At 38.2% G+C, this 27723-nt stretch overlaps 1 protein-coding gene across 2 annotated transcripts; it reads left to right on the top strand.

Moving 5' to 3' along the window:
* On the top strand, window positions 1-27723 carry LOC122327056 (ribonuclease inhibitor-like). 2 transcript variants are annotated; one of them, XR_006247564.1, is made up of 11 exons: window positions 1-113; window positions 813-876; window positions 1045-1124; window positions 1215-1331; window positions 9972-10145; window positions 10497-10670; window positions 14833-15006; window positions 22007-22180; window positions 23190-23363; window positions 24727-24900; window positions 25073-27723. XR_006247564.1 is itself a non-coding variant. In XM_043222230.1 (10 exons), the coding sequence occupies exons 1-10, from the start codon at window positions 109-111 to the stop codon at window positions 24785-24787; spliced, it is 1197 nt and encodes a 398-aa protein (XP_043078165.1). In that variant the 5' UTR covers window positions 1-108; the 3' UTR covers window positions 24788-27723. The 2 variants fall into 2 exon arrangements, 1 of the variants encoding a protein (XP_043078165.1); XM_043222230.1 differs by having other exon boundaries at window positions 24727-27723.

Genomic DNA, 27723 nt, shown 5'->3' with positions numbered 1-27723 from the left:
GTCCTCAGCAGAACACCTATATTGTCCTTTATTTAGTGTTAAAATGGTGTTACATTTACATTTACATTTAGTCATTTAGCAGACGCCTTTATCCAAAGCGACGTACAAATGAGGTAGGCATATAGAAGCAAATTAATATCAGCAAAAGGGCAGTAGTGCATAAGTGCTCTGAGTGGGGTCTTGTCTTACCTAACGCAGACACGAGGCTTTTTTTTTTTTTTTTTTTTTTAAACAAGAAAAGGATAGGAAGGAGCAGGAGAAGAAGAAAGTGCTATCGATGTTGGGTCAAGTGTAGACGAAAAAGATGAGTTTTGAGTTGGTTTTTGAAGATTGCTAGTGTTTAGTGATTTAGTCTTAGATCAAACATTAAGAGAAATTTCCAAATTTTCAGCATTGGCAGCAACTTTTAGCCTTGAAACCCGTTAGCGAATATAGCCACAGAATCCTTGAGGACAGAGAAGTTTCTTGTCTGGACACATTGAAAGAGCCTTGAAGGTAAATGATACGTTTTTAATTTGGAATACGGTTGTTCTTGCTCTGGTTGTTTCCAAATTCCCTGGAATTAACTTTTTGCAGATCTTCCTTGTTTCCTTTTTGCTACTTTTCTTTATTTTCTTTCTACAACATTTTTATTATTCTGTTTATTATTGTGAAGCTGCTTTACAAATTGTATTGTGCTATATAAATATATCTTAATTGACTTAAATCTTTATAAGATAGCAAACTGGTGAGTGAAAAGAACAATGAATTTACAAAAATACAATGTCTGTGGTTTAATAAGTGACATTTTGGCATTCTGTCTTAAATTGAAGTCTGTTACAGGTCCAGAGTCCAGTTTACAAGGAAATCAAGTCAGTTTATAGATGCCATTTTCAGGTAAGCAGAATAATGCCGTTATAATATTATGTCTAGAATTGAAATTCCCAGGTTTCAGTTCAGAACAAATGTTCAGTGTTTTGATTATGTAAAAAATAATGACATGACATTGATTTTTATGTGGATTGACTGTTGAGACTGAATAAATAATAATACTCTTTTGATCAGCTTCAGTATCTGCTGTCAGATGAAACCGTGACCTTTAGAATGAATTTCTCTGAAGAACATGACACCAAGACAGTCAAAAGGTTAGAGAACTTGTTCTACATATTTAACATTCAGAAACAATAATAAAACATCAACTAAGCGATATGTTAATAAAATATTTTCATTTTTAGTTTGATTCAACATTTTGAATCAGATTTACCTGAACACAGCAATGTGTCTGTGTGGAGAAACCAACAGAATGAACTTTCAGATATCTGCAGACAAGAAAACTCTTCTGTTGAGCCCAGGTGAGATATTATGATATTTTGAGTGTCATACCACAGATGTGATGCTTTATAAACATTATCACAAGGAATCCTTGTTGCTTATGGATGTTTCTATCACATAGATATATTACCTGACAGAATTACACTGCCATCAACAAATATGTTTGTTCAGTGAACATTAATTGTAAACTCATATATATTTTGATGACTACAGAAAATACCTGCCTAAATTATCCATGCATTAGAGCATGTAGCAAGGGTCAAAAATTGTAAAGGAACATTAATTTGCAAGACAGAACAAGAAACTAATTTAGTTTGTGCACAAAAAAAACACTAACTGAACACACAAGCATAAATACACAAATCAGAGCCAAATATTTTGAAAGATTTGCTTAAGAAAATGTGATAGAATCACATCCTTAGGGTTTAAAAAACAACAACAATCTCTTTAAGACAGTCCAAGGTGATAGGCTCAAAGACAGACCATGTAGAAAAGCAGTATAGGCTGACAAAGGCAATAGAGATTTAATTTGTGAGATCTTCTCAGTAAAAGATTTTGCAAAATCCTCAAAAAAAGAAACCAGCTACCTCAGGAAAATGATTAACAGTGGTATTAATAGCAGAATCACTTATTGAAAACAGGGCTTGTACTTGCAGCATTAGCAGCCCGCTGAAATGGAGAGAGGGAGCCCAGGAAGCAAACTTATTGAAACTCAACAACTGACTGCAGCCACTGCCTTAAAATACTTTAAAGATAAAGACTTTGAAAATAAAAGACACTGAAGAAAAAAAACATTAAATCTCCGAAGAACTCAGCAGAGGAGAATTCCACAAACAGCATCACCAGCTTCACTTATTACTAACCAGACTGACTATCAGTCAGACATCGACTGAAGAATTGAGAATTAAATCTAATGTTTGTTTTAGTTTAAGTTACCATAATGGTGACTGGTGTTTCCATTCTTTGGTTGCTGTGACAGTGTGTTTGCACTACATGACAGTTTGCTGTTAATGGTTTAACAGTTATTGTGTAATGGCCTGATTCATTCAATGCAAGTGAATCTTGCAACTGTTAAATTTAGTGCTTTTGCATCACCAATTGTGAGTTATGCGATAAGTTTAAATATCAGGTTATCAGCATATGAATCTCAAAATGGTGCCAAAATATTCAGCTAATCGGATCAGTTTTGGACATCACAAAAAACTACTAAAAAACCCAACAACAACAAAACAGAAATTAATAGCAATAAATAAATAGAACCAAATAATTATAATAAAAGAAAATAATATAAAATAAGAAATTTATTCAAGCTGTGATGCATGCTGGGAGTTTTGCACAATGGTACCCATTGCAATGTACGCAATATTACACTTTTTATTGCCACCATTGTTGAGGTTCATGTGTTGATTTATTATGAGATGACGAGATACTCATAGTGGCCAGTGGGGGTCACGAAGGCCGTTTTCCACTCGTCCCCCCCTCACGTATTTTGATGACGTTTTAGGTGCTGCGGAGGTTCAGTTTTGTGAATATTTCAGCACCTCTATCTGCTCAAGAACGACAGGGACAAGGGGAAGTGGATAGCAGATGTTGTTGAGAGATCGGTAATTAATACAAGGGCTCAAATCTCTTTCCTTTTTTGTCACAAAGAAGCTTGATGCAGCAGGGGAGGTTGATGGTCTGATATAGCCTTGTTCGAGTGCCTCATAGCCTTACTCTCCAGAAGTGATAGTTGGTAGATCTTCCCACTGGGCACTGACTCACCCGGAACTAGGTTACTGGCACAGTCCCATGGCCGATGTGGTGGTAAGGTAGCGGCTCTCTTGGGGCAAAATAACATCACTGAATTGAGAGTATTATTAACAGACTATTTCTCCAGAGGACTTTTGATAGACATGGAATTAACCGGCAGATCAGAGATGAAAGGTTGGGGATGACCTAATATATTTCACATAAGAAATAATGTATGCTATTTTAGCTTGATCTGAAGGATACAGTTGAGGTTGTATGGTGAAAATGAGTGAGCATTGCATAAGAAACCCAATGTACTCCTCCGCCTTGTCAGAGTAAGGCCCCGTTTGGGCCATGGGACTGTTAAGTGGCGTGTCGAAGAAGTGCTTGGTGCTGACAGGTGATTCTGATGGTGATGAGGAGACTTGTGGATGCTGGAGCATTCTGCTGAGTGAATCCACGAGTTCCTGGAATGGGATTGATTGGACTCATACTGTGTCAGCTGTGAAACTGATCTTGACACAGTGGTTGGTGAAATAATAAAAGGTTTTATTGGCACAGAAGAGTATTGGAGGTGAGAGTTTGTTTATCTGGATATAGCCGAAACTTGATTTGAGCACACACAGGAAACACACAAGATCTGGAGGATGATACAAGAGATACGTTTGCAAGGTAAGTAGCAAATGGCTTAACTCCATAGAGTGTCAGCAAGGTGCACTTCATGTATAAACGAAACTGGACACTGTGGTGTGTGTTTATATGCAGAGTCTTGATGAGCTGGTGATGGGATTAGACAGGGAGCGTTGCGGTTGGCTGATGGTAGTGCTGGATGGAGGTTGACTGGTGGAAGAGCCTGGCAGATCCGTAAAAGTCATCCAATCATTAATATTTTTAAAACACTTTAGTTTAGATAATTTAGAAATTTAATCTAGTCTTAATCTAGTATCATCCACATAGCAATGGAAATTAATCCTTTATTTTCTAATAATATTACCAAGGGGCAACATGTATATTGAAAATAGCAGAGGACTTAGGACAGATCCTTGTGGTAATCCATATTTTACTTGAGATAACAACGAGTTAATAATATGGTTCCTAATAATATGGTTCTTCTGCTACAGGTAACAACTCTTTCAGTAAATTAGTAGGTGCAAGGTCTAATAGGCATGTTGTTGGTTTAGATGCAGTGATAAGTTTATTTAGCTCTTCCTGTTCTATAGTCGTAAAGCACTGTAGTTTTTCTTTGGGTGTGATGAATGAAGCTAAAGAAGTAAACGCTGTAGAATCTTGTTATTGTATTTCTGATTTTATCTATTTTATCAATGAAGACATTCATAAAGTCATTAAACTGTGAGGAAATGGTTAGATCGGGTGGCATCTGTTTATTTGTTAATCTAGCCACTGCGCTAAATAAAAACTAGGCACTGTTTTGGTTATTTTCTATTTGTTATCATTTTCTACGCAATTCTAAAAAGTTGTTTTTTCTCCATTTGTGTTCAAAATTATGAGTTTCTTTCTTGAGAATGGGCATTACTGTTGTACCATTGTGCAGTATGTTTTTCTCTTAATGTATTAAAGAAGAGAGTGCCCATGTTGCTAGTCATTTTGTCATTTTGTTTTAGTGAAGTTCATGTTTGAACATCAAAACATCAGCAAATAGACATTTTAATGTAATATAACATTTTACTTGATTACAGTTTTTGTCTTCTGTGCAAAAGTAACTTTTCTGGGTATCATGGTATGGTGCAGGGAGAATAATGCACAAAGGTAAAGAACAGTTTACAGTCTTTACAGTTTACAGTCTAATCCACAAAGATAATATTCTAACACACAAGATCAGGAATAACATGTACACCTTGACGAGACAGGACAAAATAACATCAAATGAGCTAATGGCTTAGTTAAATGAGACACACCTAAACATAATCACACAATAAATCGAGGGACAGAAACTAGGTTACACATGGCACATGATGAATGAACATAAACACAAAACAGTCCAAGAGTGTGACACGTCTATAATTTTGTAATACAAATAAGCTTCTGTTTCATAAACTAAAGCTCTCTGCTGTTTAATATTTATTATAAAAAAATATATAATTTGTAATAAAATTACAACTTTGAGTAATGTTCTGTAAATTCATTGTCTGCTGGTTTATTTGACTACTTTTCAGTACACCACATTAAGTATGATATTTAATACATTAAGACTTTGAAATTTGAAATATACACCTGACCAGACTTGTAAGTTTGCAACTGTTACAATAAGAAATCACAGAAAAAAATTCAAACATACCAGGCAAACAACAGTATGGTGTAAGCACCACTACCATAAAGAAAACTGATTATGGGTGTGTTAGATTTGTGTGAATAAAGAAGCTTTGACAATAACCAGTTATATTTACAGCACAGAGGGACCCCTAAATAAGATTCTGCTTAGGGCCCCATAAAGGCTTGGGTTGGCCCTGTGAATAATACTATATTTATTTCCTAGAAATTATGTAATATGACCTTTTTAGCTAAAGTGATAGTGGTACGTCTTTGTCCTTATTAGGTATTTTCCTGTTATTATATATTACTTCTGCTTTCAGATCAACATTTGGCATCAGTTATTAATGAAACACACTGCATGAGGGCGTTCAGTGCTTTGTGATGTTCTTATCATCTCGTTTTGTACATGAATATGCCATTCAGGCATAGACTCTCTTGTGAATTTTTTTTAATGCATCTGACTGACAGATAAATCATGGTTGATCTATGAGCCCGAAGCATGTAAAAAACACATGCACTCTTATTTCAATGTTATTTCAAAGTGTTGATGTTATTTTAGCTTTGTACATTTAGTTTAACTGCACTGTTTTTACTATTCAGCTGAACTGTGTGCGTGTATTTAAGAATCTTGTTCTTGCTCCAGCCATGCAATAACTGCATTCTATGAGCCGAGTTTCTAGTTATACTTATACTGCTATTTAATTTTAACTGTATGACACAATTCTGTCAGTGTTGCTTGGCTGCCAGGTGACACCGGTGGAGACTAGAATGGGTTACTTTTTGTCTCCTCTGGGCTTAATTCAGGAGAGCATTCTTGAGAAGCAAGCACTTGGGGGTGCACTGGAAGCGTGGTCACTGAAGGGCAGGGGTGTCAAACTCAGTTCCTGGTGGGCCGGAGCCCTGCAGAGTTTAGATGCAACCCTAATTAAACACACCTGATCCATCTAATCAAGTACTTCAGACATACATAGTATATGTGTTTTAGCAGGGTTGAATCTAAACTCTGCAGGGCTCCGGCCCTCCAGGAATTAAGTTTGACACTCCTGCTGTAGGGCACACTGGAAGTGCTGTTACTGCAGAGCATTTTCAAGGAGCAGGCACTAGGGGGCACTAGGTGTTCTTCCAGCTCAGTCTCTCTAGGGAGCTCTGAAAGAGCGGGCATTGGGGCATCTGGGCTGGGTAGAACCAGCAGGAACTCAGGATACAGGCAGGTCAATCTCCAAATCCACATTCCATTGATATAGCTCCTCTTCTAGATCCAGCAGCCCCAGATGGATAATAAGCTCACCCTCAGCCTTGGTGCAGTGGGCGTAGCTCCCCTCTGCGCTCTCAATGTATCAGATTCTCCCCACCGTGGCATGCTCTGTTGCCGGCTCTCGCACCTGGTCTGACGTCATAAGCTCGGGTTCTGGGGCAACCCTCCACTCTGTCTCTTCATAGGGAGATGGCTCATCAGTCTCATCAGTATCTCAGGATATACAGGATATGTATAGACAAATTTACAGGAGTATGTACAATGGATATGTACATACATTTACAATAGATATGTACAGTGAAGTGCAATGAATGTTAAACAGTGCAATTTTTTATATTTTTTTTAATGGGGTGGGATGGGGGTGGGTGGGGTGGAAATCAGTGGGGGGCAGAATTCAGTAGTGAGACAGCTCTGGTAAAAAAGCTGTTCCTCAGTCTACTTGTTTTAGTCCAGGGGAATCTGAATCGCCTGCAGAATGGCAGGAGGGAAAACAGTTTGTGGGCAGGGTGAGAGGAGTCCTTAAGAATACTGCGTGCTCGACGCAAACAGTGTTTTTTATGGATGTCCTCAATGGATGGAAGTGGAGTTCCTGTGATGCGCTGGGCAGTTTTGCAGTGCCTTACGCTCAGCAACAGAGCAGCTCCCATACCATACTGTGACACAGTTCGTTAGGATGCTCTCTATTATGCAGCGATAGAAGTTCACCAGGATGGCTGAGGACAGCTGGTTGTTCTTACGTTTCCTCAGGAAGAAAAGATGCTGGTGAGCCTTCTTGACCAGGCTGGAAGTGTTGGTGGTCCAGGACAGGTCTTCAGAGATGTGGATTCCCAGGAACTTGATGCATGAGACTGGCTCAACAGCAATGCCATTAATGTGGATGGGATCATGTGTGCCTCTTCTCACCTTCCTGAAGTCCACAATGAGCTCCTTGGTTTTGGTAGTTAAAGGAGCAGATTATTGTCTTTGCACCATGTGGCCAAATGCTGGACCTCCTCCCTGTAGGCAGTCTCATTGTTGTTGCTAATGAGACCGATCACCGTAGTATCGTCTGCAAACATGATGATGGAGTTAGATCCAAACACAGGCCTGCAGTCGTGGGTGAAGAGGGAATAGAGAAAGGGGCTCAGCACACAGCCTTGTGGTACGCGAGTGTTGAGAGTGACAGTAGTGGAGCGAATGTGGCCTGACCTAACATGCTGAGGTCTGTTGGTCAGGAAGTCCATAACCCAGTTACACAGTGAGATGTTAATGTCAAGATCTCTGAGTTTGGTAATTAACTTAGTGGGTATGACAGTGTTGAATGCTGATCTGAAGTCAACAAACAGCATCTGTGCGTAAGTGTTTTTATTGTCCAAGTGTGTGAGTACGGAGTGCAGTGCAATGGAGACTGCATCCTCAGTGCTCCTATTGCCTTGATAGGCAAACTGGTGGGGGTCCAGTGTGGAAGGCAGAGAGTCCTTCAGATGTGACAAGACTAGTCGCTCAAAGCACTTCATAACAATGGGTGTGGTTGGTGGCCTTTGGTGGCCTCATTGATGTCCTCATTGGTGGCCTCGAGCAGTGGGGCTGGTGTCATCGTCCACAAAATGAACACTGATGTTTTGCATGACATCAGCACCCACTCAGTGTAAGAGGCGAGGCTCTCTTGAGGACCATCCCTGGACAGCTGCATGCTTGTGAAGATGTTTAGTTCCTTGAAGTAAAGAGCACAGGCAGCTGTCTGGGTATCGCATGCGATTGGCGAGGTACATCCAACTCTTCATGTGGTCCTCATGAAAGCAATCCCCCTGCTCCAGCAGGAGGATGAGGACATTGAGGAAAACTAGGTCACAGAGCACATGGGGAAAGCAAACATAAAACAAAACAATCCAGGGCGTGACAATTTCAGGGCCTGATAAAATTAAGATTTAAAATCAGAGCATAGCTCTCATTCAATGAAAAATTAAAACACCATACTGATTTAAAACGACAACACTGGTGATTGACAGTCAAAGCAAAGCGCTGTTTAAACAGCCCACCCCCACAACTGAACTAGTTTTGATTGGTTAGTCAGATCTGTCAGTTATTGGCTGAAGCACAGAGCTCCACTCCATCTTGGAAAGCGGCGCTGGGCAGGCGGCGACCATCTTGGAAAGCGGCAGGCGGCCATCTTGGGCAGCGGCTCGGGGAAGGCGGCCATCTTGGGCAGCGGCTCGGGGAAGGCAGCCATCTTGGGAATTAATGCAGTGTCTTCTTCCTCCATAATACCCAACGTGAGAGCTGACCCCACAGTCACTAAACCAAACTCAATAAAATGTGCAAGTGATTCACGTGGACCCTCTCGAACAAGTTGTGTTTTGAGTGGCTGATTTATTCCCTCGTGAAAAAAATTCAATTAGCAAACAGTCCGGTAAATCAGAGAAGTAAGCCAGGTCCAGAAATTCCTGAGTATAATCCTCAAGTGATCGGGTGCCCTGCTTGAGGGTTAGCAAAGACATTGCAAGGTGCATACCTGGCCATGGTTCGGGTGAAAAGCCGCTGGATCCTGGTGTGAGGTTGCATTCTGTCACGAAAGAGCGGTCTGAGGCGTGCGGATCCATATGCAGGCTTTTATTAAATGAAGGCATGGTCAAAACAGGCAGGCGTCAAACAGGGCAAACAGGAGTATCAGAGATGAGGCAAACACAAAAATCCAAGAACAGGCAAAGGTCAGGTCAGGCGGCAAACAATCAGAATATCCAAAGACAGGCAGGGTCAAAACCAGGGAAACCAGAAACAATAATCCACGAGTGATCTAACAAAGAAACAGGCGAAACAAGGCAACCTGCAGTTGAGTGGCTTGCTGCAGTATTTATAGTCCACTGACAGGAAGTAGCAGCAGAGGGAGTGATCGCAGATCACCCAGAGGTAAGAGCTCCCTCTGCTGGCTTGGTGACACTGTTATTGAGAACTAGAGAGGATCAGATGTTATTGGTCAAAACACCACCATCACTAAGGCCAGTGTGTGCTTTAGTTGGGCTCTTGCTTCTACTTATAAATCATTTGAACAAATGTCATGTCAAGGTGCCACTCAAAAAAAACAAAAACCACACCTAAAGGATAAAGCCAAAATCAGTATTTACTAAAAATTATTGCGATGCACGCTGTTGGTACTGAACCACTGTAAGCTCAAAGAATAAAAATCTTCAGTTTATGGCTCTTTATACTTGATATTTTTTGTAAAATTCATACTTGTTGAGTCAAATCTGAAGTAATTTCAGAGACTGTAGTCTGTTAAAAAGGGACTTGAATCCGAGTCACTAAATAGATTGCCTGGTTTAATAATTAGTATGTATAATATGTATTACATTAAGTTTTTAGCAATTATATTGGGCACAGGAGTCAAGCACTAATAACTCTTTTTAATTTTTCTTTTTGTCTGCAGTCTTTCCAGTTGCAGTATCACGCAAAAAGGCTGTGCTGCTCTGATTTCAGCTCTGAGATCAAACCCCTCACACCTGACAGAACTAAATCTGAACTATAATGAACCAGGAGATTCAGGAATGAAGCTGCTCTCTGCTGTACTAAATGATTCACATTGTAAACTGCAGAAACTACAGTGAGTTTAGTCATGTTGTTACTAAGTAGTAAAATGAGAAATATTGATTAGAATTTTTTTGAAACAGACTATTGATAGTAAAGAAAAAACAGTATGAAGACATAATTAACTCCTGAGATTCTTCAAATAATCATACAAACAAATAAATAATATAAATAAATAAATAATCAAATAAAAAAATTTGTGTTTAATTTTACAAATTTCCAAGTTTATGTCTTCATAATTAAGTTTAGAACTTTTATTAAAGTAATACAAATCTAAATCATCGGTGTACTTTAAATTATTAGTAAATACACACACAGACAAACAGAAATCATTGGTCACATTATTCATGTTCTTCACTCTCTGCAGGCTGCGTTACTGTAGCATTGAAGAGGAAGGCTGCACTGCTCTTATTTTAGCTCTGAAATCAAATCCCTCACACCTAAGAGAACTAAATCTGAGCTTTAATAAACCAGGAGATTCAGGAGTGAAGCAGCTCTCTTCTCTACTTGAGGATCAACTCTGTAAGCTGGAGAAACTACAGTGAGTATCATCATATCAAATTGTAAGGTTTTGAGTAAAAGATAAAATGACAGAAAACACAGTGTAGCAGTGGTTTTGTTTGTTGCCCCAAAGCCTCTGACATTCCTGTAAAATATATAAATAATACAAATCATTTAAATTGGCAGCTTTTTACAGTTGTTCTTGATTGATAACACATTATACCTAATATGTTTGGCACATTTTTTTAATTTATACAGTTCTTGAAACAAAGACACATTTCTTACATTTTTGTAACAAATTTCACCTGCTTTCTCGCATGTTCTGCTTTATTCACACATCTGGCTGCTAAGGGAACTCAGCAAGGTCTACACATATTGACCCGAAGCTGGGGCCTTCAGGCACTGAGCTCATAACCTGAATGAGCAGATGACACATACTCTGTGTCTGGTAACAAGACAAGGGTGATGGCATCCACTATGCAGTGAGCCATCTTCTGCTTAGTGATGGCATTGCCCTGCTGCCGGCCTACATGACAGATAAAAAGCTGGTCTGAGGTCCTGAAGCTCTGCGTCTGGTTTACATAGCATCTCAAGTTTTGTACGAGACAAAACAAATCTAGGGATGTGCCTGACTCTTCCAGAGGCAGTTCCACCACATCCCAAAGGTGGATTGAGATCTGGTGACTGTGGAGGTCATTTGAGTACAGTGAACTCATTGTCATGTTCAAGAAACCAGTTTGAAATGATTCACACTTTTTGACATGGTGTGTTATCCTGCTGCAAGTAGCCATCAGAAGATGTGTACACTGTGGTCCTAATGGGATGGACATGGTCAGCAACAATACTCAGGTAGGCTGTGGTGTTGGCACAATGCTCAATTGGTACTATTAGGCCCAAAGTGTGCCAAGAAAATATCCCCCACACCATTACACCACCACCAACAGCCTGAATCATTGATACAAGGCAGGATGGATCCATGCTTTCATGTTGTTGACACCAAATTCCAACCCTACCATCCAAAAGTCACAGCAGAAATCGAGACTCTTTAGACCAGGCAATGTTTCTCCAATTATCTATTGTCCAATTTTGATGAGCCTGTGCAAATTGTAGCCTCAGTTTCCTGTTCTTAGCTGACAGGAGTGGCATCTGGTGTGGTCTTCTGTTGCTGTAGCCCATCTGCCTCAAGGTTCGACATGTTGTATGTTCAGAGATGCTCTTCTGCATACCTCAGTTGTAACGAGTGGTTATTTAAGTTACTGTTGCCTTTCTATCACCTCGAACCAGTCTAGCCATTCTCCTCTGACCTCTGGCATCAATAAGGCATTTGCGCCCACAAAACTGCCACTCACTGGATATTTTCTCTTTTTTGAACCATTCTCTGTAAACCCTAGAGATGGTTGTGCGTGAAAATCCTGGTAGATTAGCAATTTCTGAAATCAGCCCATCTGGCACCAACAACCATGCTACATTCAAAGTCACTTAAATCACCTTTCTTCCCCATTCTGATGCTTCGTTTGACCATGTCTACATGCCTAAATGCATTGAGTTGCTGCCATGTGATTGGCTGATTAGAAATTTGCATTAACATGCAGTTGGACAGGTGTACCTAATAAAGTGGCCGGTGAGTGTAGGTCCAAGTTGGTATATTATGGCGCTACAAGCAGGACCTGCTTCTCGTCCTCCCTGATCTTGCACAATGTATGTGTAAGAATACTTACTGGGGGAAACTCCATGCATCCATGCAGAATGTTCCTTCAGTCAGTGAGTAAAAGGTCTACCTGAGCAACTATGAAATGTGTTCAAATCAGCTGGACTATCTGGGGATGGTGTCTCTACTCCTTGGAAAGCACAGCTAGTGATAGCTCTTTGGATGCCTTGTTGTGCAAGTCCAGAATGTGAGTGGCATGAAGCAACCTCAGATTTTTCTTCTCCAGAGAAGGAGGTGACAGGCAAGCTGCAGCACGTGACAAGAGCGTAGACCATCTTGCAGGTTGATATAAACCTAGAAAAGTAAACCTAGTGGTAATAGTGCAAAGAGTACAGTGTAAATAGCTGAAGTAGTGTAAACAAATGTAACCATATGAGTAGCAGCAAATATACAGTATAATATGTATTTGTAGCAGCATAACCATGTGCAAAGAAAAATATTCTACACACTGTACAAACAATGGGGAATGCTTTGATTTGTGTGTGTGTGTGCGTGTCTGTATGTTAGGTTTCTGAGTGTTGGGAATTCTGATGACATGGGGAAGAAACTATAGTACAGTCTGGTCGTGAGGGCCCCAAGGTTTCAGTACTGTTTAACTAATGGAAGTGTGAGATGGGTGTGTGGGGTCTTCTGCAATGCTGGTGGCTTTATGTTATTCAGGGTGAAGTGTAAATGTCTGTGATGAAGGGAAGAGAGACCCTGATGATCTTTTCAACTGTCCTCACTATCTGCTGAAGGGTCTTGCAATTTGAGACAATTTCCAAACTGCGCAGGATACTCCGATAGTCTCTCTGTAGAATATGGTGAGAATGGTGTGGGAGATGTGCTTTCATCAGTCTTCTCAGAAAGTACAGGCATTGCTGAGTTTTCTTGGTTAAGGAACTGGTGTTGAGCAACCAGGTGAGGTTCTCCGGCAGGTAAATCCCAAGAAACCGAGTTGTTCAGTGGAGAGTGGGTGTTCTTCTGAAGTCAACAACCATCTCTTTAGTTTTGTTCATGTTTAGAGACAGATTGTTGGATCTGCACAAGCTGATTAGCCGCTGCACCTTCTCTCTGTATGCTGATTTGTTGTTGCTGATGAGACTTACCATGGCTGTGTCATCTGCAAACTTGATGATGCGATTTGACTGAGGTTTACCAGTCAAGAAGTGCAGGGGAAGGTGCACAGTAGATTTAGCTTTCCAGTAAGGTGTGTTGAATGCTGAACTGTTTATGAACAGCATTCAATGTGTCTTTATTGTCCAGGTGGAGAGCTAGATTGTGGGTGGAGGCGATGGCATCATCTGCTGAGCAGTTTGGGCAGTAAGCAAATTGCAGGGGGTCAAGTGAAGGGAGCAGCAGGGTCTTAAAGGGTTAGTTTATTATTAATTGCCCACCCTTATGTCATTCTAAACCATGAGACCTTAGTTCAACACAAATGCAGATATTAACCTAGTAAGATATTGTGCCATTTTGCAGAGTATCACAACGCATACTCCTGCTTTAGCAAATTTGATGTAATCAGCCTTTTATAATCAGGGGGAAAGTGCAAGCATTGACTCTCTAAAATGGCAAAAGATGTCACATGGGGGAAAAGAATTGAAGGGCGATATATATCCCATTTGATGTGAACCTTAGATGTGAGTTTGGAAATATGGCAAAGTTCAAAAACATAGCTTTAGAATAATATAAGCATGTAGCTTTGGTGAAGAGTGAAGAATGAAACCGTTTTGAAATGAAAATGAATGTGTCAGATGGAATAACTGATGTAGTTTCAAGGTCAAATCTGGGGGCATTAAGTTATGTTTTTTTGTTACTGTTGGGTGACTGTCAAGTAAAGTTTCTGTGTTTGTCAAGTTCAAATTGAGAAAATTGAGATGCAGTCTCATCTCTTATGAATAGAGTAAGGTCAGCAAACAGTGTATTTTTGAATATGTATAGCATTAACACAGGAGTAAGGACCCACGGGTGCTGGCATCAATTAAAATATGACTAATTCCATTGAACTCTAACAGTTATCAAAGTGTTTGTACAACAGAGGATGGTCAACCATTAAGTGAAAAGGTGTGTTTCATATTCCACCTACATGTGGAGATCAAGTATGATCAATTATCTTTTCCAAAAAATAAAACAGAAAAATCAAGCCAAAATCTGTTTTGTCTTTCTTAATCACATAATAAAGGTGCTGCTTTCAAACTGTTCTACTTTCAATATTAATTCAAGAAAACAAATAACTGCAGTGTACACTACTTGTACTGTTCCACAGTAAGCACACTGAATACATATTGAAATACAAATTCTTTTTCAGTAGTTAAGCTTAAGACTCAAGCTGTATTTGGGAATATGGGAATATTTAGAAAAACAGTCATTTCAGACTTCAATCAAAGTCATTCTCAATGTTTGGTTTGATAATTGATATGTTGCAAATGGATTACATCAGTGTTTTGAGCAATTACATTGAACACAAATGTTATTAATAATTAATCTTTAATTTAGTTCTGTATATTTTCTCCAGTCTTTCCAGCTGTGGTATTATGCAGAAGGGCTGTGCTGCTCTAATTTCAGCTCTGAGAACAAACCCCTCACACCTGAGAGAACTGAATCTGAATGGCAATAAACCTGGAAATTCAGGAGTGAAGCTACTCTCTGCTCTGCTAAAGGATTCACGCTGTAAACTGGAGAAACTACTGTAAGTGTTCTTATATTATTAAGCACAAAAAAATGGCATCACTTATCTTCAACTTGTCCCAATACAGTATGACAGAACATTCTTCTGTGGAACCTAAAAAAAGATTTTGAGAAATAATATTAGCAGCTGTCTGCATAAAGTAGCAACCAATTATTATTGCTATTATGGCAGGGGCATCAGAAAGTACTTTAGTAGCATGAAATCTCAATGAGACTGCATGGAAGGTCTACAACTATTCTAGTACTTTCATGGAGTGTAGCAAAAGTATCCATAGAATTTTAGATTGAGTTATTAGCAAATTATTAATATCAATATGCATAGCAAATCAAATGATGCTTTTAGTTGTGGAAGCAGTAGGTAGATGATAGTTACTTATATTTCAGTGTCTAAAAAGGAGGGATATGTGAACTCTTCAAGCGAACAGGTATTATTTGCATTTTGTTTTATTTAAAAGGGGCTTATAGCAATTCTAAGTACTTTTGTGCAGCTACAACAGCAGTATGCATAGTTATTCAGATTGTATGTAGCAAATAGTAGCATGCATAGCAAATTCAGTTGCAACGTTAGAAATACTGTTAGCAGAAGAAAGTAATTACTGTTGTTAACATAGCAGCGGCAGCTAAAAGTACTTACTTGAATGATACCTTTTTTTAACCTGATTTCAGTGATAACCTGCATGGCTATAGTTTAGTGAATTTTAAAAGCAGCAGGTTTCCACAAGGCAAAGCCTTTCCGACATAAGTTGGGCCAGTCTGGGATAAATCAGTGCATGGTTTTGCCACAAGAGTAGTGGGTTGGATGACCTTGCTAGCAGGGGCTCTTCTAAATACAACCAAATTTCCAAAACAGCCTCTTGTGCAATTACCCTACACCAAGCTTTCTTGTGTTGAAAGTGGTGATTGCTGCACAGTTTGATGTGCTGAGGAGGACAATCTTACTGTCCCAGCAGCATTTTTGAGTCTCTGGAAAGCTTCATTTGCTGCATGATCATCTGAAAAGACATTTTTTAAGGTTTTAAAACTTCATAGGCTTCTTTTATTTCTTTCCACTCCACCTGTAGCAGAGTTTCCAGTCAGAATTTAAGTGTAGTGATGATGGCATACGTGTTATCAAGAAATCTATGTAACATATAAAATATGGAGTGAGTTGCCTTACATTTTCCAGCTGCCACTGTGCTTTAGTGCATGTACACCCCAATTGCTTTAGTCTTCCTCAGTGTATTTTGGATTACACAGACTACATCTCCACAATCACGTTAACTGTATGTGCAAAGCATGGCGTTATAACACAAATTACTATTTTGTCAGTTATGTTCTACTCTCTGGAAATTCTTAAAAGATTGTCTGCAGTGTGCCATGCAGCAAATTCAAGGCAATCCAACATAGTAGACTTTTTTTTTTTTTTTTTTTTTTTAAACACAAGTAGCCCTGGATGTCCGGATGCTGTTGTGAGACACACTTTTTCCATAATGTTTTTACAAATCTTCAAAAACATTTCTGGAATTATTGTTTTTGACAGGCTTTACCTACTGGGAAATATATAGGTGGGGTTTAAGGTATTGGTCTTAAACTCAATTGATGGAGGGCTGCAGCTCTGCACAGTTTAGCACCAACCCTAATCAAACACACCAGATCCAGCTCTGATCAAGCTCTTTGAGAATTGAGATCCAAGCAGGTATGAGTTTGAGCTAGTTGGAGCTGAACTCTGCAGAGCTGTGGATCTCCAGCAATTGAGTTTAAGACCACTGGTTTAAGGCCTTTGTAAATGCTTGGCTCCAATGCCAGGTCCTTATCCACTGTCTATTGTTTTAGTGCATCAAGTGGCCAAGCCACAATATGTGTTAGGGTTGTTTGCCCTGATTGTTGTCTGTGTGGGACAATTGTATGAGAAGTGCTGATAGCGGCAGGTGAGGTAGAAGGAGGTTGTGCAGTGCTGGTTCTACTGAATGTTCCACAGTTTGGCTTTGTGTCAGCTGCATAGCTGGATGTTTTACCTTTAGATGTCTGTTAAGATTAGCTGTTAAAATAACTCCATACTACTCTTTTTGGTGCGAATCATTTTGAAGTCAGCAGTCAAATGCTGCTGTGAATATCAGCAGATTACCTGATATCCCCACCTGGTTTAAACCAGGTTATTAAAATGTTAATCTGTCTTTATGTTACATATAGCAAACAACGCATTATTACGCCGTTTTCTTTACAATGGTTAAGTGCTAAGCTACATGGTTCACTGAGCAGCTCATGCACTGCTAATAGCCCCATTGTTACGGCCCATTTTAAAAGGGTGAGATGCGAATAAGATGTTTAACGGGACACAGCCAACAGATGAACAAAGGAACATACGACTTTTAAGTTATTTATTGGGTAACAAGTAAAATTAATATAAGGAGCATTGACTTCAGAGAGACCCAAGGCCAAAATAACAAACCAAAAGGAGTTTAATAAAATAAAATATATAAATTACCTAATGATAAAGAAAAGAAAATACAAATCAACTTCCCTATCTCCCTAGGCAAAAACACATTGCAAAATCATATCAAAACTAAAGGGCAGACCTCTCCTAAGCTTCAGAGTAGTTACTTAATAAAGCCATTAATCATCAGTAGCGACGAGGGATGTGGATGATCTGTTAACTGAGGCGGAATCCGGAGCTCTATATACCACAGCAGCAAACGCTGAAGTGAGCTCGCCATATTTTGGGAGCACTGCCCTTTTAAAGAAGTCCACATCAGGATTCGCCAATCACGTTCCTCGATGAACAGCCAATCCCTGCACACATACACTCAAATACACAAAAGCAACGATGCTGGGTATCGTAACACCCCCACACACAAATAAATCAACTTCTAGTTGATTTTAAATGAAATCAAAAGAACGAGACAAGGCATTGGCCAATACATTGTCCTTACCCTTTTTATACCAAATTTCTAGATTATAATCCTGAATAAATAAGGACCAATGCATGATTCTTTGATTTGCATTGCGCATAAGTGATAAGATCAAGGGATTGTGATTGGTAAAAATAATTACAGGGGCAGAACTCGATCCAACATACACTTTGAAATGTTGCAACAACAGCAACAAAGCGAGTGTCTCTTTCTTGATCGTGCTGTATTTTTTTTGGTGCGGTAAGAACTTTTTCAAGAAGTAAGCTACAGGATGCTCCACCCCACCGTCATCTAGCACTGGCATCAACATCAATTTTAAAACCACTCGAATAATTCGCAGCAGAAAGCACTGGAGCATTACACAATAGCGCTTTCACAGATTCGAAAGCATGTTGGCACTCAGTAGACCACAGAAACTTTTGAGAGGCACGAAGCAAATTAGTTAAAAGGCAAAACAACGTCAGAAAAATTCAGACAAAATGCTCTATAATAACCTGCCATATCTAAAAAATGTTTTGTCTGAGGCACTGGAAAATCAGCAACCGCCTGCACTTTTTGAGCAACAGGACGTACTTGACCTTGTCCTACTTTCCCCAAGCAAGTAACCGTTGCTTTGACAAATTCACATTTGGTCAAATTCAACGTAAGGAAGGCATTAAGCAAACGTGTAAAAACAGTAAATAATGTGTTCACATGTTCTCTGCAAGTAGACGAATACGCCACAATATCGTCCAAATAAGCCTTACAATTTACAACATTGCCTAATACGGTGTTCATGAGGCATTGAAAGGTTGCTGGAGCGTCCCGTAGCCCGAAAGCCATCACTGTATAATTAAGGTATAATTAATCGGGTGTGACAAATGCAGAGATTTCGGCTGGCTGTTCTGTTAAGGGAACTTGCCAATAACCCTTCAGAAGGTCTAATTTTGTCACAAACCGAGCCGACCCCACATTATCCACACAGTCTTCCATTAAAGGCAAAGGAAATGAGTCAGGTTTTGTAATTGCATTTACCGTACGGTGATCGGTGCAAAAACGATGAGACCCATCGGGCTTCAGGACGAGTAGACAGGGCGAACTCCAAGCACTAGAACTAGGCACAGTTAAATCATTTTGCACTAAATATTTCACTTCAGACTCAATGATTTTTCGTTTAGCTGGATTTACTCAATATGCATTTTGTTTGGTAGGTGGATGACTGTTCACTTCAGTGTCATGTTTAATTACAGTTGTTTGAGTTGGAAAACAACCCAATGAAAAGAGTAAATTAATCTCACAATGTCAGCTCTCTGCTCTTCAGTTAAGTGCAGCAAGTGAAAATTGAGATCTGACAGAATTTCAGAATTATTTAATCTGACACCAGACACAGGAAGTCGCAGGCATATTTCATCGTCATTCGTAATGATCAGTGATACCGTGGTGTCCGAGGTCACTGGGATAATAGTGTGTTTTAACCCCTCTCCCTTATCTCGAGCATGTTAATATGGCACAGCCGCGTCTCTCTCCCCCGATCAGAAGTACCGATAATATAGTCAGTATCATTGAGCTTCCGATCTACAACATAAGGTCCTTAAAATTTTGCCTGCAAAGCAGAGCCAGGAAATTTGATCTCCTTTTTGAAACACTGCATCTTTATCAAAGCAATTTTTCATCTTTATCTGATCTGCTGCCAGAGCTGATTTAGCTAGCTCACAAGCTTCATGAAGGCATTCTCGAAATGAGCTAACATAATCCAGCAAATTAACATTGGACTTCGTGTCAGACAGCCAATTCTCTTTTAGGAGTTTCAGTGGACCTCGCACTGTATGCCCAAAAACCAATAACAAAACCTATAACAGACTTCTGAACAGTTTCTCTGAGGGCAAAGGTAGTCCATCATCCCACTCCTTTTCAGATTCAGTGCAATACGTCTTTAGCATGGTTTTCAGTGTTTGATGAAATCGTTTGAGCGCTCCCTGTAACTCGGGATGGTAAACGCTCGAAACAACGTGCTGAATATGCAACTGAGACAGAATCTGATTAAACAGACGGGACATAAAATTTGTTCCTTGATCAGTTTGGATGACCTTCGGAAGTCCAAAGGTAGAAAAGAAAAGAGTCAGGGCCTTCACAATAGCTTTAGCTCTCAGTGAGCAAAGTGGTATTGCCTCGATTTGTTTTGTCTGTTTATTGTCCTGGATGGGCAAAGATCAAACCCACGAGTTTGTGATCAGAAATACCATCATTGGTTAACATGTGATGGTCCTGCTATGCATCTCTTTGACCATCATCATTTGCCCCAGAATTGACAACCTCCTTCCTGAATTAGGAAAAAAAGTCTTACTTGTCATGTTTAAGTTCTACCTGCCTATAATAGACAATATGAAAACCTTTTTTTGTAATTTAGTCTTCAGTTTACCTTCAAGTAAAACCCATTTTACAGTGTTGAATGTGTTCATTCTTGGCAAGATACTACATTATCATTACTATAATTATCATTACTTGGTCATTACTGTATAGAATGTACAATAGAAAAATTGCTTTCCAGTAGATGGGAGTTGGATGGGGATGGTAACTGATGCCAGTCATCAACAAAAATTCCTATATTCATGGCCTTTGGTTACTATGCAAGCTTGTTTCCATCACATAAAAAGTATAAACAGTCATTGTGACCTTTTTATCTCACAATTCAGACATGTAATATTCAAATTGTAGGTTTACATCTTACAATTAAGACTTTATTAGAGTTGTTAAATACTGTAAATTCACAATTGTAAGTAAAACAGTCAGAATTCTAAGATAAAGTCACGATTACCTTTTACCCTTTATATTCCATTTAAGAAATACGTTACATAGTTTCCACGTGTAAGGGGAAGAGACAAACGGCACAGTACAACATTCTCATTCCTGTCCCCTACCTTATCTTCTCCCTTTTCTTGATCCAATTATCCTATCCCTTTTATAACTGTTCAGCTCCCTATTCCAGGAATTCTTTCTTTCTCACTCTCTCTCTAATTCTCTATTGTTTTGAGTGATTTGATTTGTTACGTAAAATACTTATCAGTTGTTAAAATATTTTATTGTGACAGGTTGAAGAATCACACAACAAGGAGAGTTGAAGAAAAAAAAAACCGAGGGTGGATTTTTTTAACAATTAAGCGCTGATATATGAATATAAAGTCCAAATAGTGTCCCGCCGGTACTGGCAGTGGATCCGTGCCATGGGGAGTGAAGCTGATTGGTCTCATGCTGCTATCTGAGGACAATAAGAGACAACCGTTACTCTCAGTTATAGTGGAGACATTTCTCAGAGACTAGCATGCCTTGTGATGCTTATCAAGCCGGTCTCTAATAAGGTGCAGCTGTAACCGATCAGCCGGTAATGGGCCGGTGATGGTGCAGCTGTGACCGATCAGCCAGGTGCTCCTCGTTTGTTTCCAGGGCAACATTGATGATCTTTCAGGACGCTCGTCACACTATATAGATATATTTTTAATGCTTTTGAGCTGCTGTTGTTGCAGGACTAGCCACTATATTTTACGTTTGTAAAAATGATAAGAAAGAACCATTATTTTATCATGGGATAAACTTGTGTAAAACTAAAATTTAAGCATTTTGAAAAGCATTTTGATGTTAATCAACTGAATATTGTGTCAAAACCACATGAATTGTGTTAATGGTATGGCTACAGCAAACAGATGTTGTGCTAATTGTGTTTAGAGTTTTGAAAATGTGACTAGAGAATGAACAAAAGGATGTTAGCAATAGAAAAAAAATCTAAATAAATGCAGACTTGGTGAGCAGAAGAAACTTCCTTAAATTTAAAATCTTGATTTTAAAAACTTGACTGGTAGTGTATGTCAGTTATAATATCTTGTTTTAACATTGTCACCTATATAGTACTACAAAAGTTTTGAAAAAAAATAAAATTGATGAACAAGTTTTCCACTGTGTGGAAATTAAAATCTTGTGCTTGTGATGATGAGTTAAAATCTTTATAGCACTGATCCAGGTGTGACAGAGAAAAGTGTGTTTTTTGTTGTTGTTTTTTTATCGTAAGTATCATAAAACCAGACTCTTACCCTAGGCTTAAACATAATCTCAGAGATCATTTATGTTCTTCACTCTCTTCAGGCTATCTGACTGCAGTATTGGAGAGGAAGGATGTGCTGCTCTTATTTCAGCTATGAGATCAAACCCCTCACACCTGACAGAACTTGATTTGAGCAATAACAAACAAGGAAAGTCAAGAGTGAAGCTACTGTCTGCTCTACTGGAGGATCCACTCTGTAAACTGGAGAAACTACAGTAAGCCTCATCACTTCTCAGTAATTATAACATTGAGTAAAAATCTATATAGAAGTTGTTTTGCTTGTTGCCCTCTTACCCTCAGTTCAAAATTCATTAAAAATATTTTTAAAATTACACCAGGCTAATCAGGCTAAAAGCATGAACTAAATGCAACATATAAAGGAAAATATATAAAGTGGCAAGAGTACTTTTTTTACTCTCATGCGAGGTAAAAGATTCAAAAGCATTAAAAAGTATGTATGTAAAAAAGAATATGTTTTTATATGTTAATTCTTGTCTAAAACAACCCCTTCAGCAATATATGTACAATATTCTGTACTATACTTTCTGCCTGAATGTTTAGTAGTTACTGGTCCAGAGTCACTTTAGACGCAGCTACATGAAAACATCATGACAGATACAATTCATAGTTCTGTCAAGCATCTATCCCTCAAGCATCCATCATACTGAACACCTTTATTAATAACTTCTATAGTCTATAGAACTAAATAATATGGCAAAAAATGTTACAACCAGCGTACAAGTGTTATATTTTTCTCCTCATATGGTCTGCAGTAGGGGTTGCAGGAATGTGTTATGAATCTAAAAAGGTCATATATAGAAGTGGATGATAAAACAACTGGAAGATTTAAAACTTTCCTTTTTAAAAACAAAGGATATCATTAGGACAAGAACTGACAATTGAATGAAAGTAACAGGATATGCATAGTGAACCAGTTATTAAAATTAGGTGAGTGTGACAAATAATCAAGGAAATAAAAGTAAATACAAAAAATGAAAACTCAAACTCATGAAAACCTCAAAATAATAGTCTGGGAACACAATAGTATAGAATCAAGTGAACCAAATGCAGTTGAATATTCACTATTTGACTGATAAATCATTAAAAAGGATAGTCAATATTTTATAAAGAAAACACACTTTTCAAAAGACTCACAACTGCTTTTTTTCCCTAACACATCTATTTTTTTTATTAATTTCAGCTGTTTTTCTTTTCTCTCTGCAGGTTGTGTAACTGCAGTATTGGAGAGAAAGGCTGTGCTGCTTTAATTTTAGCTCTCAAATCAAACCCGTCACACCTGAGAGAACTGAATTTGAGCTATAATAAGCCAGGAGACTCAGGAGTGAAGCTGCTTTCTGCTCTACTGGAGGATCCACAATGTAAACTGGAGAAACTACAGTGAGTCACCCAAAACACTCTGACATCAGATTACTTATTTTAAGGTCATTCCAGAACATGCATGCTGTAAAAGCGTCTAGGTAATTCGGTCAAAAATACAAGGAAACATGTTGTGAAAAATAATAATTACTGGCGATCACAGACATTGCATTCGGACGTGATTAATTTTCTCAGAGAGAAAAGCATCGATAATGCAGATTCGGATGTTTGTCTGCTTTTTTTTTTTTTTTTTTTTACCAAAAAACACTTCTGCATAGGATACACCAGTGTATACACATCACTCCTCAATCCTTGCCTCCTCATGGTGCAATTAGACAATTGAGATGTCTTGCAAGATGGCTGAACTGATTTTGGGTCATAGGACAGAGGAGCGTGGAAGATTTTTGGGGAAGATTGGGCATTGTTTTAGTTAGTGGTGCTGTAATTATAATAGAATTTTGGCCTTTAAATTTAAGTTTAAGTTTAGGCCAGTACTCTTACAACAACTTCCTTTTTTGCATGAAGAAACATCAAAATTTATTAGGCTGCCACAAACATGCCCTTTAACAAATAATCAAAATCTTCAAAACTTTACAACAAAAACCTTTAGTTTAGACCAAATGTAATACTGACGTCATTAAATCTCTACTTGGAATTTGTTACACCCTGTTGCCATCAGGTCACATGTGGTCTGTGGTTGTGAGGCTGGTTGAATGTACTGCCAAATTCTCTGAAACGCTTTGAGACGGCTTATGGTAGAGAAACAAACATTCAATTCATGAGCAACAGCTCTGGTGGAGATTCCTGCAGCCAGCATGCCAATTGCATGCTCGATCCAAACTGTGGCATTGTGCTGTGTTATAAAACTGTGTGCTTTTATTGTGGCCAGCCTAAGACACACCTGTACAATAATTATGCTGTCTAATCAGCATTTTGATATGCCAGACCTGTGAGGTGGATGGAATATCTCGGCAAAGGAAGAAGTGTTCACCAACATGGAATTAGACACATTTGTGAGCAATTTTTTTTTAAAAATTGGGGGTTTTTTATATAAAAGACTTGCAAAAACAAAAGCGATACATTTATAATTTTGTTCCGTGTATAATACTCTAAACAACAGAAGAGGACAAAAAACTTTGTGCAGCTTAGAAGAAGAAGTCTTAGTATACCTTATAATTGAACACTGAAAAGACAGAAATTCTGTTGTCATTGTAATTTGGTTGGTCTGTAAAGTATTTGTCCTACCTCTCCTCCATTAACTGGACAGCAGGGTAAAAAGCGACAGTAGTGAATGCTAAGTTAAAAAAAAATAAAAACAGCACATACACAAGAGGATGTTTTAATATATATCTCCACAATCATTCACGTTGTTCACTCTATGCAGGTTGTGGAACTGTAGTATTGGAGAAGAAGGCTGTGCTGCTCTGATTTCAGCTCTGAGATAAAACCCCTCACACTTGACAGAACTGAATCTTAGCAACAATGAACCAGGAGATTCAGGAATGAAGGTTCTCTTTGCTCTACTGGAGGATCCAAACTATAAACTGGAGAAACTAGAGTAAGTTACTGTGTCAATGCTTTTATTAATTATATTAAATCAGATGATTTTGTGTGTTTTAGCTTTATTTTTACAGAATTTGACTAATAAGAAGTTTCCTTTTTAAAACAAAGGATATCATTAGGAAAAGAACTGACAAGTGAATGAAAGTGTTTTATCTTTATTTTTACAGAATTTGACTAATAACAGTCACATTCAAACAAGCTCCCAAAAAGTGAATCAAAACATTTTCTGAACAAGACTGTCACCTGAACAAACATAGATACCGATCCAGCAGTATTATTAGATTTTACTGTGTAAAAATAAAAAAAAAAGTATACAAATTGTATAATATCCAGTGTACACATTTCTAGTAATTGTGCAGTTAATTCTCATGTTCTCTCGCTCTCTCTCATATATATATATATAAATAAATAAATACACACACACACACACACTTTTTTTTAGATAAAGCAATAGTAAAATTTTTAACAATATTTCAAATATAATTTATGAGATGTTTTTTCAATCAGATTTTTTTGGAAAAGGCAAAAAGTTAATCATATAGATTTCAAAGATAAGCATTCATGATGACATTTTATCACACATTTACTCAATCATAACATTCCATGTTTAGGTTATGACAGCACATTTTCGATAGTGACAGTAAAATAAAAAATGTTTTGGGAAAACCCACATGACATAACAGAATTTTAACTTAACATTTTTTGTAAAACTGTAAATCAACTTGTACATTTTGATCATCAAACCTAATCTAAAATCTAAAGGAACACTATATTGCCAAAAGTATTCACTCACCTGCCTATGAACTGCATATGAACTTAGGTGACAGCCCATTCCTAATCCATAGGGTTCATTCCTAATCCATAGGGGTCAACCTTTTGCAGCTATAACTGCTTTAACTCTTCTGGGAAGGTTGTCCACAAGGTTTGGGAGTTTTTACAAATGTTCTCCCAGAAGTACATTTGTAAGGTCACACACTGATGTTGGACGAGAAGGCCTGGCTCTCAGTCTCCTCTCTAATTCATCCCAAAGGTGTTCTATTGGGTTGAGGTCAAGACTCTATGCAGGCCAGTCAAGTTCATACACCAGACTCTGTCATCCATGTCTTTATGGACCTTACTTTGTGCACTGGTGCACAGTCATGTTGAAAGAGGAAGGGGGGTACTCCAAATTGTTCCCATAAAGTTTGGAGCATGGAATTGTCCAAAATGTCTTGGCACGCTGAAAGCATTCAGAGTTCCTGGAACTAAAGGGCCAAGCCCAGCTCCCAATAAACAACACCACACCAGAATCAGACTGCCAGAAAGATAAGAGCGATTTGTCATTCCAGAAAACGCATCTCCACTGCTCTAGACTCCACTGCAGCATGCTTTACCTCTGCATCCGACACTTTACATTACACTTGATGATGCATGGCTTGGATGCAGCTGCTCGGCCATAGAAACCTATTCCATGAAGCTCTCTGTGCACTGTTCTTGAGCTAATTGGAAGCTCCATCAGTTTATGTGGCCTACCACTTTGTGGCTGAGTTGCTTGATTTTATACACCTGTTGCCATGGAAGTGATTGGAACACCTGCTTTCCCAATTATTTGGATGGGTGAGCAAATACTTTTGCCAATATAGTGTATATGTTAATGTATATAACAATAAAACAAATACACACACACACACACACACACACACACATTAATCATGATTGGTTCCTCTCGCTGTCATCCATGAAACTAAATGTGAAAATCTGACAGTTGTTGTCTTTGTTGAGATTGCTCGGTCGTTTTTTTTTTTTTTTTTTTGAGCGAATATGTCAAGACATGTTAACAGAGAACAAAAACTGAAATCTGAACACAGGAAGGGTCAGGTGTGATCTGTGAGTTCTCGCAAACACTGCAAAATCATGTGTGTGAATTTGTATTGCTTCATCACAGATGCTAAAGTTATCTGATGTTGTCTATGTTACTAGTGTTAATGTCTGTCTTTTAGCCTAAGTTAGTTAATCTGCATCATTTCACTGTCACTTCTGGTAACGTTAGAGATTCATTGGACTTTATTTGATTTTATCTAGTTTAATAAAAATGTACTTGATCTGATTTACTTGTTTTAATAAATAAATTGTATAGTTAGTATTACAATTAAAACCATGTTTAATGATGTTTAATGAGTTGTATAGTGCATCAGTTTGCAAAATCAGCACCTTAATTCACCAAAGCTGAAGGTAAAACATTGAAACAACGTTGTGATTTCAGCCGTGAAATAACATTATAATTGTAATGTTGCAAAATGAAAAGGTTATTCAACATATATTTTACCATGGTACCTGATGATGATTCACCGTTGGATCAACGTTGAAATGCCAGATGAGATGATTTTGTTTATTTTACCCAAATATTATGATTGCATGTTCCTTTTGTCACTACTGAAACAGCAATATGTTTTGGTAGTCACAATTTCTGTTAGTGATTAGCAATAGACTAAAATGAACTTTACAGAAATGGATGTTTGGTCCTTACATAAATACTATACATAAAGATTTCAGCATCGATATTTTATATCCTGTACTAATGTAATGTAATTATTTTACTGTATTTTAAAATATATTTCTGTGATGCAATCTGAAGATTGGAGTAATGACTTTAGAAAATTCAGTTTTACAAAATGTAATATGCTGATGTATTATGAATGTTAGAAACATGTATTTTCTGTATTTTTCATCAAATAAATGCAGGCATAATGAGCATAAGAATTTTTTTTACAAACATTAAAAATAGTAATGGGTTCAAACCTTTGACTGGTAGTGTATGCACATATTAAATTCATCGAAG

The sequence above is a fragment of the Puntigrus tetrazona genome, chromosome 22 (genome assembly GCF_018831695.1).
Source record: "Puntigrus tetrazona isolate hp1 chromosome 22, ASM1883169v1, whole genome shotgun sequence".
NCBI classification, from domain to species: Eukaryota; Metazoa; Chordata; class Actinopteri; order Cypriniformes; family Cyprinidae; genus Puntigrus; species Puntigrus tetrazona.
The sequence above is the reverse complement of the archived record's forward strand: the minus strand, read 5'-3'. Positions and strand labels throughout refer to the sequence as shown.